General features: G+C 47.6%; 2 protein-coding genes across 3 annotated transcripts in view; one reads left to right on the top strand and one right to left on the bottom strand.

Annotated features, from left to right (window-relative positions):
• Positions 1–584: 584 nt before the first annotated feature.
• Rab14 (RAS oncogene family member Rab14) overlaps positions 585–15735 on the bottom strand; it is an 85408-nt gene continuing 70257 nt past the window's right edge. For both annotated transcript variants that reach the window (XM_065443662.1, XM_065443663.2), the window contains exon 8: positions 585–1096. The gene's annotated coding sequence lies outside the window, so the exon portion shown is untranslated. The remainder of the gene's footprint in view (positions 1097–15735) is intronic.
• LOC135911368 (tigger transposable element-derived protein 4-like) lies at positions 11200–14170 on the top strand. Its single transcript, XM_070528380.1, has 3 exons — positions 11200–11351; positions 13025–13529; positions 13640–14170. Exons 1-3 carry the CDS (start codon positions 11200–11202, stop codon positions 14168–14170), a joined length of 1188 nt encoding a protein of 395 aa, XP_070384481.1.

Genomic DNA, 15735 nt, shown 5'->3' on the forward strand with positions numbered 1-15735 from the left:
TCTGAAGCAAATAAAAATACACCTTGTGCCAAGCCTCCCAGTGAAAAAGCGAGGAATGTTTTAACAGAGGCAATGCACACAGACCAGAAGCACAGGTAAGATGCAACACTGCACTGCAATATTGGCATCCCTCCTTGCCAGTACTGATGCAGAAAAACAAATTTAACAGAAAAAGAAAGGGCATTTACAAATTCGCATAGCAGAAATGAGAGAAGAAGAAAAACATGAATTCTGACCAGGTTACACAAGCAAGCAGCAGCCTTCCAAGCACTGGACGCTGATTCTGTCTTATGTCCACACCTCAGCAAGGCCCTTCAATGTGGAGCCGCATGAACAGTGCGAATGCTGAAAAAGTGGGCACCTTAAAGTCTGACTAGACCTGGTACTGAAGAGGGGGAAAAAAAAAAAAAAGAAGCAGAAAGCACAGGCTGAAATGTTAATAGAAAGGTAAGTTCCAGCTGTTGCTTCCTCAAATCCAAACATTACTATGGAGTTCAGTCTTAAGGTCTCCAGCCAGGGTACGTCCTGCTAGTCAGAGATGGTGCCTGTTGAACTGAGGTTATATGGCAGCAAGGTGGCACGTGCACAGGGAAAAGAAACCACACATTTATTTCTCCGCCCCTGAAACATGTGAGCGCACGCGCACACACATACATACAAACACACACCAAAAATAATGAACGAGGCATAAAAAAAGAAAAAGAGAAAGGAGAGAGCTGTGTGAGAGACTGAGGGCAAGAACAGAGTTAAGCAGTGGCAGCAGCAGTACTGGGACCTGTTATGACAGTGGGGAGTAAGGGAATGAGACTAAAGAAAATACAGGGGGCCGGCAGGCTGCCATCCTCCCTCCTCTGTCTGGTCACTGCCGCTGCCCTCACTACACGAGGAGAGACCCGTGTGTGTTGTTTGTGTATGTCCGATGCTTCCTCAAGTCCTGCCCTGCTCCCCCCCCCTTTCTTCTAGGCTCCTCCCTCTTTTCCCCCTTGGTAGTAGCAGTCCCGTTCAGAGCAGCGCCTCCGTCCACCTTCACTCCTCTGCTTCCCTTGTCCTCCCGTGGTTGAAAGGCAGCCCTGGACTGCGTAGAAGTCGTCGCACACTGCATGACATGAAGGAAGAAAAAAGGAGAGAATGCCTATTGATCAAAGCTGTCTTATGAAGCAGTGATAAACTGGTCCCAAACTGGCCTATACACCTTTCCAACGAGAGCTCCCCGAGAGTTGCCATAATGCCCTCTGGACTTCTGTAAATACATGTGAGCCCTCTGCAAAAGCACTGCAGAGGCAGCCGCGCATGCCTTTGTACTCCCTCACAGCAGTCCAGAGAGGAGGTTCTACTATGGAAAAAAAATGTTTGCCATCATACTCAGCGAGGTTGTTTAACGACTCTTCGGAAAGCAAAAACAGGAAATTTATGCAGCCTGTTCTTGGTGCTGTCAAGAATTTAAGAGTTCCGAGGGGGCAATACGTTAAAAATGCTTCTTTTATGTACAGGCTGCCAATGCAATAAATACATTCTGGTTTTAAAATTGTATGCCACCCTTCATTCACCATGCAATCGACATTCATTGTGCCCGCCATGCCAACCCAGAAGTAACTGCTATGCTGAGAATAAGTATTGCAGGCCTGTAGATAAGCCTATAGACCTTTTACAACAAGAAGTCGGCACAATGCACACCAGAGGCTGTCACAGATGCACTGTCTGTGGCTTGAATCCCTTCTAAATTGGGAGAAACAGGCATTGGCCACCGCCAGCTGCTCCAGCAATGTTCTACTGAGAGGCCAGGGTTCACTTAGCACTAACTATTGATAACGGTATCCTGCCTAACTCCGTTAGGCAGGATACCAGTAAACTATCGCAGGAGACGAAAGATCTGATCAAGAAACGCCAATGTATGAAAGCCTTTAACCCTACAGCTAGAATAGAACTGGCAGAACTTTCGAAGTTAATTAACAAGCGTAAGACAGCTGACATAAGGAAGTATAATATGGATAGAATTGAACATGCTCTCAGGAACGGAGGAAGCCTAAAAACAGTGAAGAAGAAACTGGGAATTGGCAAGAATCAGATGTATGCGTTAAGAGACAAAGCCGGCAATATCATTACTAATATGGATGAGATAGTTCAAGTGGCTGAGGAGTTCTATAGAGATTTATACAGTACCAGTGGCACCCACGACGATAATGGAAGAGAAAATAGTCTAGACGAATTCAAAATCCCACAGGTAACACCGGAAGAAGTAAAGAAAGCATTGGGAGATATGCAAAAGGGGAAGGCAGCTGGGGAGGATCAGGTAACAGCAGATTTGTTGAAGGATGGTGGGCAGATTGTTCTACAGAAACTGGCCACCCTGTATACGCAATGCCTCATAACGTCGAGTGTACCGGAATCTTGGAAAAACGCTAACATAATCCTAATCCATAAGAAAGGGGACGCCAAAGACTTGAAAAATTACAGACCGATAAGCTTGCTGTCTGTTGCCTACAAAGTATTTACTAAGGTAATCGCAAATAGAATCAGGAACACCTTAGACTTCTGTCAACCAAAGGACCAAGCAGGATTGCGTAAAGGCTACTCAACAATAGACCATATTCACACTATCAATCAGGTTATAGAGAAATGTGCGGAATATAACCAACCCTTATATATAGCTTTCATTGATTACGAGAAAGCATTTGATTCTGTCGAAACCTCAGCAGTCATGCAGGCATTACGGAATCAGGGTGTAGACGAGCCGTATGTAAAAGTACTGAAAGATATCTATAGCGGCTCCACAGCCACCGTAGTCCTCCATAAAGAAAGCAACAAAATCCCAATAAAGAAAGGCGTCAGGCAGGGAGATACGATCTCTCCAATGCTGTTCACAGCGTGTTTACAGGAGGTATTCAGAGACCTGGATTGGGAAGAAATGGGGATAAAAGTTAATGGAGAATACCTTAGTAACTTGCGATTCGCTGATGATATTGCCTTGCTTAGTAACTCAGGGGACCAACTGCAATGCATGCTCACTGACCTCGAGAGGCAAAGCAGAAGAGTGGGTCTAAAAATTATTTTGCAGAAAACTAAAGTAATATTTAACAGTCTCGGAAGAGAACAGCAATTTACAATAGGCAGCGAGGCATTGGAAGTCGTAAGGGAATACATCTACTTAGGGCAGGTAGTGACTGCGGATCCGGATCATGAGACGGAAATAATCAGAAGAATAAGAATGGGCTGGGGTGCGTTTGGCAGGCATTCTCAGATCATGAACAGCAGGTTGCCATTATCCCTCAAGAGAAAAGTGTATAATAGCTGTGTCTTACCAGTACTCACCTACGGGGCAGAAACCTGGAGGCTTACGAAAAGGGTTCTACTCAAATTGAGGACGACGCAACGAGCTATGGAAAGAAGAATGATAGGTGTAACGTTAAGGGATAAGAAAAAAGCAGATTGGGTGAGGGAACAAACGCGAGTTCATGACATCTTAGTTGAAATCAAGAAAAAGAAATGGGCATGGGCAGGACATGTAATGAGGAGGGAAGATAACCGATGGTCATTAAGGGTTACGGACTGGATTCCAAGGGAAGGGAAGCGTAGCAGGGGGCGGCAGAAAGTTCGGTGGGCGGATGAGATTAAGAAGTTTGCAGGGGCGGCATGGCCACAATTAGTACATGACCGGGGTTGTTGGAGAAATATGGGAGAGGCCTTTGCCCTGCAGTGGGCGTGACCAGGCTGATGATGATGATGATGATTGATAACGTGAAAGAGCAAAGGAAAAACATTCTCTTCGACAGAGACAGACTTGAACTATGACAGATCCTTGAAGGTGTGGGATGAGACTGTATGTGAGCTTCATCCACCTGCACTGCACAAGGAGTGCCCGCGTTTACGACTGTTCGTCATGCACTCCTTTCCACAAGGTAAGCACAACAAGCTCCAGCACCAGCATTGGATATTCAGTCGCTGCAATGACTGTCAACGTATGTTGCTGGCAATGACTGCAGGCTAACACTGCCTCCATCAACAACAGCATTACTGCCACCACTGACAAAAAGTATCACGGAATGTTGAACTTCAATAAGCATGCCAGTCAGCACTAGATCCTCCCCACGCCAGCGCGACTGACATACTAGAGCAACTTCACTATCCGTGGTAGCAAAATCAAATGAATGCGAGCACTGCAAGTTTTCTTGCCACGTCAGGAATAAAACAGCAGGTGAGCTATCGTTCGGCCATTTACAACACTGTTGTACATGCGCACACAAATACATATTAATATGCGCTGTAAGTAATCAGAAAGCCATTCGCACATTATGTGATCAGCAGTGGCAACAAGAATGATGCAGTCAGAACTAAACACCGTGGTCGGAGCAGGAAGGAAGCATTTTCTGCGCATGACACACGTGCCCATTCCCTAACAAAGTTGTTGCACATACAATTAATGATGACAACATGTGCACAACCTGACAGAGCCTTAGAAATCTACCACTGTAGAGATTATATAAAGAGTGAAAGTGAACATCAGGATGCTGTTTCCACCCTCAGCTGGTAAAAACTTTCACATTATTAAAGGGGCCCTGAGCCACTTTTTACCGAAGTCGAGAAATACATTTGAAGTTAAATTAGACTATTGAGAAATAAGTTCCTCAACGCGTTCCGCAGAAGTGGAGTTATTGGCAATCAAACATACTGTTCACGGTGCTTCCATGCCTTCTTCAATGATTTGCACTGCGAAGCCTACGGCGAAGTAGGGTGAATTCACAACGCTCCCCCTACTGAACATTACCGTGGCACATAGTTCAAATTTGATTTTGGATGTTCACGTAGATGCCACTATTTCCGATTTTGGCACTTATGATGGCCTAACGCGGTTGTCTGCTGTCAGTGAGTAACCCGGCGTCCGACAGATGGCGGTACTGAGTCAAGACAGAGCGGTTGATTCGCTGCTGCAGCTGCTTTTTGGTCAAGTGATCTGCAGCGTTCGGGTATCTCGCGACATCACATAGAAGTTGAATTCTCTGCTACTTGCAGTTTTTGCGAGTTTTGCGAGGCAGCAAAACCAGTGCATCACAACGCGAAAGTGTGGGTGGCGCACAGTCGAGTGCAAACAAAACCTTTCGACTGCGCGGGTCATTGTCAACAGCAATTTCAATTAGTTCTTTTTTTCTAACAATGAAATAGAATTGGACAAGTAGCATTTTATTTCATCTTATAATACAATAACAGAATGTTTCTTGCAACGAGTAGTTGAGCACTAGTGACAGAATTTAACTGAGGAGTGCTGTCGTCATCGGGCAACTGCTTGAATGTACCGGGGGAGTCTCTGATTATGTCTTGCATTTGCCTCAATTTCGCGATTATTAAGCCTCTGTTCGAGATAATATTGACGCCTTAGGGATTCTCGAGCACTAATTTATTACTTTAGCTTGACTCAGTATTTGCCTTTAGTGTCCCTTTAAACTGCATCAATAATATACACATTAACAGAAGGAAAAGGCGCACTAGGCCTCTTTGATTTTCAGAGTTCCGGCAGGCCACTGGCAGTCAGACGGCAGCCAGCTAGTTCGGGTCCTCATAGGAAGTCGCGTGGCCTGGGATCCCAAGACAACCTGGAGCTGCCCGAAGTTTGCAAAATCGAACGCCGGGACAGCTTACTGCAGGATAAATGTAAACATGCTACCAGCATGTCAGCGCCCCGCAAGGCCGGAGTGCACTCAGTGTAGTTGGCCCATTTATGTGCTGCCAGCTTGAAAATATATAGTTGCATTCAGAAATACGATCACTTTCGAGAGATTTCACTTGACTTGGCACAGGACGCACACTAGGCCAACCTCACTTTGCACAGTGCAACAGGTGGCCTGCGGCATGTCCGATGCCAAGACATGAAATAGTGTGCGAGTGATTGTATCCCTGAAAATGATCACTCGAGAATGCGTGCTCACAGCGATCACGTCGCATTGATGGATTGGCGTTGCGTCATCACTTGAGAAGACATGAAAAAAGAAGACAATGGGTATGTCTCATCATCATCAGCCTGTTTTATGTCCACTGTAGGATGAAGGCTGCAGTATACGTCTTATACGCACAAAATTTCATGCCAACCTGCTTGAGCTTTGATTTCAGAAAGCTTGCTTCAGCTGGTGGTGCTTCTCTAGTGACCAAAAGCAGCTGGAAATGCGGCTGGCACATGAAAACGCAAGCTGCCTCTGACCAGCGAAAAGTGTTGCACGAGAAACCATATTAGTCGCGATAATGATAGCAATAAGCTGATGTAGGTGTGCGTATTACTCAACCAGTGCATTCTTAACATCCAACGACCCAGTTAGAATACATTGGTTTCAACCTGCCACCCCAACATATGACAAAGAGATTGAGCGAACACTGGCTAGTGACTGCGACACGTTTGCTAACTGATATCACCGCATATACCGTAAAAACCGGACTATAGGTCGGACCGGAATATAGGTCGATCCCCCAACTAACGAATTCTAAAAATCAGTCACTCAGTCAGTCAAGAACTTTACTGAAGTCCTGAGGAGTTTCAATCCATTGGAGATCCCAGGTGGGGAACTCCTCCGGCAGAAACCATAGGCGACACCCAAGTCGGGACGGGAACGTGGCGACGCTCCGCCAAATGAAAAAAATATTTTTCAACTGCAAAAGTACCGAAAGACACCCTTACCTTGAAACAAATGCGACTCATGCACAATAGTGACAGTATTTATTTAAATGCTGATCGCATGTGCACCAGGCCAATTTTGAACTGTATCGCGCGACCATCGACCCGCGTGCTTGTCGGCACCTTATTAATGGCGCTGAGCGGCGAAACAAACGAGATACGCGCATGTGTACACGTGCGCTTACTTTCGCTATCTCGCCGCTCCGTGCCATGATTATAAGGTGCTGACAAACACACGGGTCGATGGTCGCGCGATACTGTTAAAAATTGGCCGGGTGTACAGTACGCAGAAGGGCACGAAGTGCGCAAGCGGTACTCCAAATCAGAGCAACGTGTTTGATTAGAGTGGTCTGAACTAGAGCCGTATGACGAGTGCTTCTCGCTGCCCAGTCCAGAGGCGCATGCGATTTCTACTGCTTTCAAACAAATGCATTCGGCTGTCACAGGCAGCGATCTTACACGCAGCTCCCGGACGAACTCCGCAACCTTGTCTTCCAGTTTTGCGGTCTGCTGCAGTCCGCCCACGAAATGACGTTTTCTGTTGGTTTGCTGCTTCTGTCTCCGCCAGTACCGAATGCTCTTTTCAGATACTCCAAATTCGCGCTGTGCCGCGAGGTTGCCGTGGGCTTCCGCGCACTCAATCGCCTTTTTCTTGAACGCGATGGTGACTTGTCGTCGGCTTCCGCTCATTTTGAAACAAAATGTGAAAAAGCAAACTTTAACCAATATAACTTTGTGACAATGTAAACACAAATTGGCAGTGCCACAATGTCGCCACGACGCGCTTGACGAATTTCTTTCTCTATGCTTGACGCGCTGCTGCTGATGGTGAAGGCGCTTCTTTACTTCATCCGCCCATTGTTGCAAGACTTCCATAGTTTTTCCGCCAATGTCCGGTATATAAGACGAGGGTCGACTTTTCGCAATAGTTCTTTGAAAAAAAGTTCGACCTATATTCCGGTCTTTACGGTATATGCGAGATATGAGAAAATGGTCGTCCAGCAGGCCCGCGAGGCCTCGGAGACACAACACCTCGATGTCCCCATGTAGGGGACCGAAGGCCCCATCGGCAAAATCTCTGCAGGACTATGAATAAGGTTGTTACCAAACAATGAGAAAAGGAACACCACCAGACAAAGACGAAAATGGACTGCAATGTTTGTGAATGAGCATTTGCAACTTGCGCGAAACACGATGCAGATAGTATGCATGCATAAGAGCGCGGCGCACTGTCCATGGCCTGGAAGAAGCTTTCACGGGACACAAACACAGACATGCACAAAAGCTTAGAACAGTTCCCTGTTGCTCATATCACACTGCCTCACAATGAAGAATGGTGTGTTAGAACTTAAGGAGATAACGCTAGAAGTAAGGAAATCCGAAGATGACCATAGCTAGTAAGGCTGAGTGAGGTAAAATCCTCAAGGGCCCACATTGCAATGCGTGAAGTCTTCACAAAGATGGTGGCGAGCGCCCATCGCCTCTTTTAGTCGTCTGCTAGCCAGAGAACTTCCGGAGAGCGGCCAGACCAAAATCATCCTTGCTTGTTCTGGCAGCCCGCAGGTAGCCATAAGTGTAAAATCGAAGAGGCCCACTGATCCAAACACCTGTCTTGATTGATGTCGGCTATTGGCTAATAGCAACCGCATATGGGCATCTGCTATATCACAAGATATGTGTTCAGAAAAGAGTGAGGAGCAGACTTCTATTGAAAAGAGAGTGTTCGAGAGAAAGGAGACTTCACAGTCCGCTTCTGCGATCCACATGCCGCACATGACCGCAATAACAAAAGATAGGTGGCGACACCTCCATGAAGTTTCTGCAACAGCTCACTGCGGCATCATGGATTCTATGGGGAGCACATGTGTTCATTTCCTCCTGCATACTCACGTTGTCACATTTACACATTGTGGACAAGTAGAAGAGCCGGCATAAACACAGGAGAGGCGCACTACACGCTCTCCTAGTTCTCGCTCGCTCTTGCAACGCATCTTTAACCCTCCTCCTCCTGACTCGTGGGCAAGGTATCCGATACGCGAAGAGGATATACTCTCGCAAAGGTAAAAAGGGAAAAAAGAGCATCACCGGTGGGGACTTTCTCTCTCTTTGGCGCCCCAATATCGAACAGACCACTGACCTAATGTATACCTGCCACAAACCGCGAGTAACCTTGTTGCCCTACTAACCCACGCAATGAGGCAAGCCTACTTATCACCTACTACAGAGTGTACTTTCCCTCTGCAAGTGTTGCTTAATGCACGCAGCAATAAACATTGTTAGAGTTGACACCTCTGGTTGCCTTATACAGGGTGACCGAAAATTACTGTAACATGCATTGAATTTCATGTTATTGATTATTGTTTGCATTTTTGAGCATCAACACTGATTTTTTCATGTCACTTGTGTTTTTCTAAAATAGAATTACTATTTTTACTGCTATTGGTGCAATATTTTCCAGGAAAAATGGTCTGAAGAATTGTGGTACTCCATTGTTGCCCACCACAGGCTGGGGATGCCTATTCCGAAAATTGCAAAGATGCTTAAATTGCAACGAGTCCAAGTGCATCGTGTCATCAAACGATTCCAGGAGGCGGGACGTGTCAAGGAGCAGCCGCGAAGCGGAAGGCCTCGAACTGCATGAATCAGGGAACTGAAATTGGCTGTCAGCAGGAAAGTCAAGCAAAATCACCTGAGGAGCATGCGAAAACTCGCCTGCGAGTATGGAGTTAGCAACTGCACCATGCAATTACTTGTAAAAGAAGATCTGGTACTCCAGGTGTGCAAACCAGCAAAAGGCCAGCTGCTTACGGACCACATGAAGGCCTCCAGATTAGAAAAGTGCCGCAGAATGAGGCAGCTGAGCCGCTGCAAAGCCCTCAAACGGGTTCTCTTCACAGATGAGAAGATTTTCACCGTTGAACCAGACTGGAATTCACAAAACCATCGAGAATTGCTGCCAGTCAGGTTTCCTCAATATGTTGGAGTGGAGAAACCCCATTTCCCCAAGAGCGTCGTGGTTTGGGGTGAAATTTCAGGCCTTTGGAAAACCAAGCTTGTTTTTGTCCCAAACGGTGTCAAAATCAATGCCGAGACCTACCGTGAGCTAATCCTGGAGGGTGCCGTCATACTCTGGGCTGAAGAAAATGCAAAAAACGTTAACTGGTGGCTGCAACAAGACTAGGCACCTGCCCATGGAGCGAAGAAAACAATCCAGTGGTGTGAGGCGAATCTCCCTGGCTTCTGGGGGAAGGATGTTTGGCCGTCCAATTCCCCTGATCTCAATCTTTTGGATGGACTTTGCTGGTTGGGGTATCCTGGAGCAAAAAGTGTGTTCGTCGAAGCACAAATCCATCAAATCCCTGTAACGTGCTCTGCAGAAGGCCTGGAACGAAATCACTCCAGAAGGCATCGAGGCTATGTTGAAAATTTTCTGAAAGCGTCTGGAGGCCTGTATAAAAGCAGAAGGTGGACATTTTGAGAATCAAATGTGAACTGTTTTGCAGAATTCAGTGCGGTTACAAATAAAAGAAGGGGCCTCAATTTGGTTTTTTGTTGAAAAGTTAGTCTTTTCGCGTTACAGTATTTTTCGGTCACCCTGTACACCCGAAGTCAAGGTAGCTGCGATTATACGTACTATGGGTTGGAGAGCACTACAGAACGACTGTATGTAGCTAGATCCAAAGCTTGCCTTCATGGAGAGCGTAGCCCCCAAATTGTGACAGCTTTCTTAGGGCCTAGTTAATTATTTAGCGGTCAAGACAGACTACATTGTGTTCTAATGGAGCCAAAGGTTGAACATGGCAAGGAGGAGGAGGAAATAACTTTATTGGGTCCTTAGAAACCCCTTCCCACCCACTCTTGGTTTAGTGGTTGGCAGGGGTCGCAGGCCGCACCCACGTTGGGACGGGAAGCCCGTGAGCCTCCGCCCTTTCGTGAGCCCTCTGGACAGCCCGGAGCTGGGTCTGGTGGTCGTCGCTTCGCAGGGCGTCCACCCAGTCTTTTTCTTTGCTTGAACACGGTGCCACTTAACACGGAGCATTGCCAGAGCATGTGCGCTAGCGAGCAGTACGATTCGCCGCACTCCGGACATTGCGGCTCCGCATCCGGTGAATAAAGGCTCAGCCTGCCTCTCGAGGGGAATGACCTTGTTTGAAGCATTCTGAATATAGGCGACTGTGGTCTAGTGAGTTTAGCGTGGGGGAGCGGGAAGGTCCTCCTTGACAGCTGATAGTGCGTTGTTATTTCGTTGAAGGTGAGCAGCGGGGTCTCGGTGCTCTCCTCCTTCCCCGCCACTTCGCTCGCCACGATCGCCGCGGTGCGTAAGTCCTCATGCGCGTCCATGCGCTAGCTCGTTGGCGTTGGGAAAGTCGGGGTGCACGTCGGCCCCCATGTGGGCTGGAAACCATTTCACGATGTGATGACCGGCGGCTCTCTCGCTGCCGAGGACGGCCGCCGCTTCCCGCGATATCGAGCCTGAGGCAAATGCTCTGGCCGCCGATCGCGAATCTGTGTACACATAAGGATGTTTGGGGTCCCTCACTGCCATGGCTATTGCCACCTGTTCAGCCACCTCGGACGTTACCCCCTTGACCAATGCTGCGTTAATGATCGTACCATCCCCGCGTATCGAGACGGCCGCATACCTGTCGCTGTGCCCGTACTGGGCCGCGTCTACAAATGCCGCCAGTCCCGGGAAGTTGGCGGTCGATTTCAGCAGTGCTCGGGCCCTCGCCTTTCGGCGCCCCTCGTTGAATTGCGGGTAGATGTTTCTCGGAAGCGGTTCTACCTTGAAAGTGTCCCTGACCGCCGCGCTGAGCGCGACCTTGCGTGCGTTGCACTCTGCCTCTGCATTTATCCCTGCTTCTTCTAGGATGCGTCTGCCGGCCATGGCAAGTTTCGGAATATTTTGCTGGGCCAAAGCATTCTAAATACCAAAAAAAAGAAAAAAAAAACTTGAAATCCGTCACATCCCAGTGCTGTACCAGTGTACGGGATTCGGCCTGAAATTCAACAACTGAAACTTTGACTTTCATTTTCTGTTCTAACAATGAGCCTGTTATTTCAAAATTAATGACAACAGAGATTTCATACAACACCTCATCAGTTCAAACTGACTCAGAATTTTGATTTAGTGCCCCTTTAAGATTATGGTGAATATAGAATGCATAAATTAAAAGCATAATCAGACTGCCTCTGCAGCTTTGATAGTCATCTGTTGTCTACCCACTCACTGCTCGCTGTAGTGGCCAAAATAGCAGCTGTCTGAGCCATGCCTGTGGCCGCCGTGGCCATTGTAAACAAGTGAGCAAACGCCAATCAGAAGGTGCTCAATGATGACCACTGTCAGGTGACCAAATATGGCGATGCCCACTAGTGCTGTAAATGGTCCACAGATCCACCAGTAATACAGTCGAAACCCGCGGTAACGAAATCCCGATGGAACAAAATTCTCGCCGCAATGAAATATTTTCATATCCCCGGCGAACAGCCATAGGAGTCAATGCATTTCCTATCTCGCGACAACGAAACTTTTTTCTATAGCAATCCCTCATCAACAAAATTTTCTGAAACGACAGTCTGCAAATAATCTACTCATACACTAGTTATGTCCGGAAACTGCTCAAATGCATTCGTTGTGCGCTTAAATTGCATTAACTACTGCCACAGCACACTTGCGTGGCTGCCGCCATCATTGTTTACAATACAAAAAAGCCTCGCACCACCTCTCATGACAGACGACAGCGATGATGATGATGGTGGTCGTTCGCCCGTCGCAACGGGTGACTGCGCAGTGTCTGGGCCAAAAATGCAATTAGCATTTAAATGATACAAATAAAAAAAGACAAGAACCGTAGGCGATCTCGCAGTGAGCACATTTTATTTAATACTGTGTGCCATTACAGCTTGTGCTAAATGCGGAGCGAAACGCCTGCGTGCGTGGCAGCCAAATCGACATCTACTACACGTGAAGGCTCCGATAACCCGGATGACGCTTTAGTATCAGTGGGCTTTGTGTACTGCCGCACATGGTCGTGTGCTCAGTGTCGTTGGTGCTAGAGTGCGTCAATTGTGTGTCTCTGTGCCAATCGGACCATTTGCTTTGACAGCCTGCTAAGATGCCGCCTCCAGCCAAAAGGGGAAATTTATGACACTGCAGGATAAGGCTGCAATTATTGCCCAAGCTGAAAAGGGCAGGAAGAAAATGGATATTGCCGATTCTGAAAAACAAGGCCTTCATTCCCGGCGCGCTCGGAAATGGTGTGAGTGCGAAAAACAAAACGTGAGCGCTGCGGCTTTTCCAGACGTTGACAAGGCGGTGTTTGCATGGTTTTGTGAACAGCGTACCAACAAAGTGCCGCTGTCTGGCAGAGTTCTTCAGCAGGAAGCGCTGGACTTCGCATGCATTCTCGGGCACGCTGATTTTAAGGCTAGCCCTGGCTGGTTGAGCCGTTTCAAAGCCCGCCACGACATAGTGGCGAAAGTCATTTTCGGGGAGGCAGCAGCCGTCGACCCTTTAACAACGTCGTCGTGGCTGCTGACCAACAAAGTACTGGACCAGTACAAGCCCTCGGACATTTACAACGCAGATGAGCCGGCCTTGTTCTACGAGATGCTACCATCGAAGACCCTGGACTTAAAAGGCCAGAAATGCCTCAGGGGGAAACACAGCAAGCGGCGTGTAACAATTTTGTTGCGCACCAACATGGACAGCACAGATAAACGGCCACTGCTTGTAATCGGCAGAAGTAAGAAGCCCCGCTGCTTCAAGGGAAATCGTCGGCTGCCCGTACAGTACACCGCGAACCTGAAGGCATGGATGACCCGGGCCATATTTGGCAGCTGGCTCGAGGCCTTCGATACGGACATGCGGAAGGCACGCAGATCAGTCTGGGACAATTGCAGTGTCCATCATGTCGATGACGTGGAACTGGGAAATGTGCGCTTGGTTTTTTTTTCCCACCGAACTGCACTTCCGTGCTGCAGCCACTTGATCAAGGCGTCATTCGTAGCATCAAGTGCGCCTACAAGGAGAGGCTGATTCAGCGTCTGCTGCTGAACCTCCAGTTGAAGCGTCCCACCGTAGTGGACATGTTCATGGCGCTTGAGATGATGGCCACCGCATGGGTTGCGATGTCGCCAGCCGTGATAGCTAATTGTTTTAATCATGCCGGCTTCATTGCCACTCGGCAAGCATCATGCGCTGATCCAGTGGCATCGCAAGAAGATTCGCCTGAAGGTGCACTAGTTTACAGTGCTGACGGAGCAGTGCCGCCATCGCTGGCCCACACATGGGATGAACTTTCTGCCGTGACAGATGGTGTTCCGGATGGCCTCAGCATCGATGAGTTCGTTCGTGGGGATGAAGGTGTTGTCGTCCATGAAGAGATGACTGATGAGGTCATCATAAGTAGCGTTTGCCAAGGTGCCGATGCCGCCGCCGACCACCATACACCAAAGCAAGAGAGGACTGCGAACCCACGGGATGTGTTGAATGCCTTCGATGTAATTCGATAATTTTTCGGTGAGCATGACGACGGCGTGGCAATGGACCACTTCTTGCAGTGCGAGTCGAGAGCAGTAAACTTGCTGCAAGGCAAGACTCGGCAAAGTAAGCTGACTGACTTTTGGCAATAAATTTTTTTTTTTTGCAAGCCAATTTTCTTCCGTCTTTTCTGCCTCATTCTCGCACTAACGAAATTCCCGCAAAAGCGAAATGTTTTGCTTTCCCCAGCAATTTCGTTATTGCGGGTTTCGACTGTAGTAAAGGATCCTCTGGTGCAGAGGTTCTAACTTTCTGGTCTTGCGGAACCCCATCAACCTTCCAGGGTGTCTACCCAGTTGACATTTCCAAATTCCCCGAGTTTTCCAGGTTTTCCCTGAGTCCCTTTGCAATAATTCCTGAGTGACACAGAACTTTGTTTTATGTCAAGACGGGCTCCGTACATCATGTCGCCCAATGGTGTCACTCTCTAGTAAGCATGTTAAAGAATAAAAAAACAACTTAATCCAGTTTGAATAGTAAGGGGTAGTGTTCATTTTATTCAAAAAGAAAACAGAAGGGAGGGGTTAGTGAAATGCACAGCGAATAAAATATCTTCGAAGGAAAATAGTAAAACCCATGGCAAACTGAGTCGAACATTCTCAAATGCGAATAAAAGAAAAAGATGCATACAGAATATTTTTGAATATGAGCTATTTGTATCGATTGATAGCAAGCTAACTGGTATGCAGCCCGAACTTTATCAAAGTTAGATTCTCTCACAACAGCTGGTAAGTCAACCTCAACTGTCCTGACAACTCAGCCTACGCACAAGGCCTCAGTGTTGCGTTTCACTGCTTTAAAGAGTTCTTTTTTTTTTACTTGGGTGACGGACACCTGCATCTCCGTATCCGCCAACACTTTGCTTTTAGAGTGCAAGCTCCCTAAAAAAAAGAAAAAGAAAAAAAAACGGCAGCGTGCTTCCTTCCCCGTTCATTTCTCAATGCCTAGGTCCTTTGTCTTGTTCTCCTTAGGCTGCACATTCACCACACGGACTATTTGAAGCATCCTCTTGGACAATTGTGCAGGCAGCGTCTGATTTTTCGGACTCCGTAGGGGCCGACAAAACGTTAAAAAAAAAATGAATGCATGTCTTTCACAGCCCTTAAGGGTTCAAATCGCCACAAGCACGCCCGAAAAAGTTCTGAAGGCCTGCCAGTACACTAATTAGGCATATAGGTGCTCGTACTGTGACAGAAGATGGCGGGTGTACGCGTGTATAATTAAGGAATATATGTCATACTATGTCCCAAGCCAGCTGCCCCTTCACACACTTATGCTTCACAGCGTAACACTTCTGTAATGCGGTGAAGTTGACCTTCAGGAACCGGCATTAAGCAACGCGCTGTGCTTTCCGAACTTCGAAGCCAGTCGCGATGACCACAAAGGCGGTGTCGGTGCCACTGCTGATAGCAGCGAATTCTTTCAATGAAAAACACGGTACAGAACGGCAAGAAGCTTAAGCTAGGCCTAGCATTGCTGCGGTGGTTGCTACGGCTGCCAGCGGATCTGCGTGCAAGTGTGCCGGTTCGGGGCAGCG

Source organism: Dermacentor albipictus, unplaced genomic scaffold (assembly GCF_038994185.2).
Source record: "Dermacentor albipictus isolate Rhodes 1998 colony unplaced genomic scaffold, USDA_Dalb.pri_finalv2 scaffold_11, whole genome shotgun sequence".
NCBI classification, from domain to species: domain Eukaryota; kingdom Metazoa; phylum Arthropoda; class Arachnida; order Ixodida; family Ixodidae; genus Dermacentor; species Dermacentor albipictus.

Excerpts from the sequence above, each read along its gene's own strand:
- LOC135911368 (XM_070528380.1), top strand. The coding sequence starts at position 11,200 with ATGGCTATTGCCACCTGTTCAGCCACCTCGGACGTTACCCCCTTGACC. Across the intron at positions 11,352-13,024 it reads AATGCCGCCAGTCCCGGGAA|AGTTCTTCAGCAGGAAGCGC; the intron begins GTTGGCGGTCGA and ends GCTGTCTGGCAG. Across the intron at positions 13,530-13,639 it reads TCGATACGGACATGCGGAAG|CCACTTGATCAAGGCGTCAT; the intron begins GCACGCAGATCA and ends TCCGTGCTGCAG.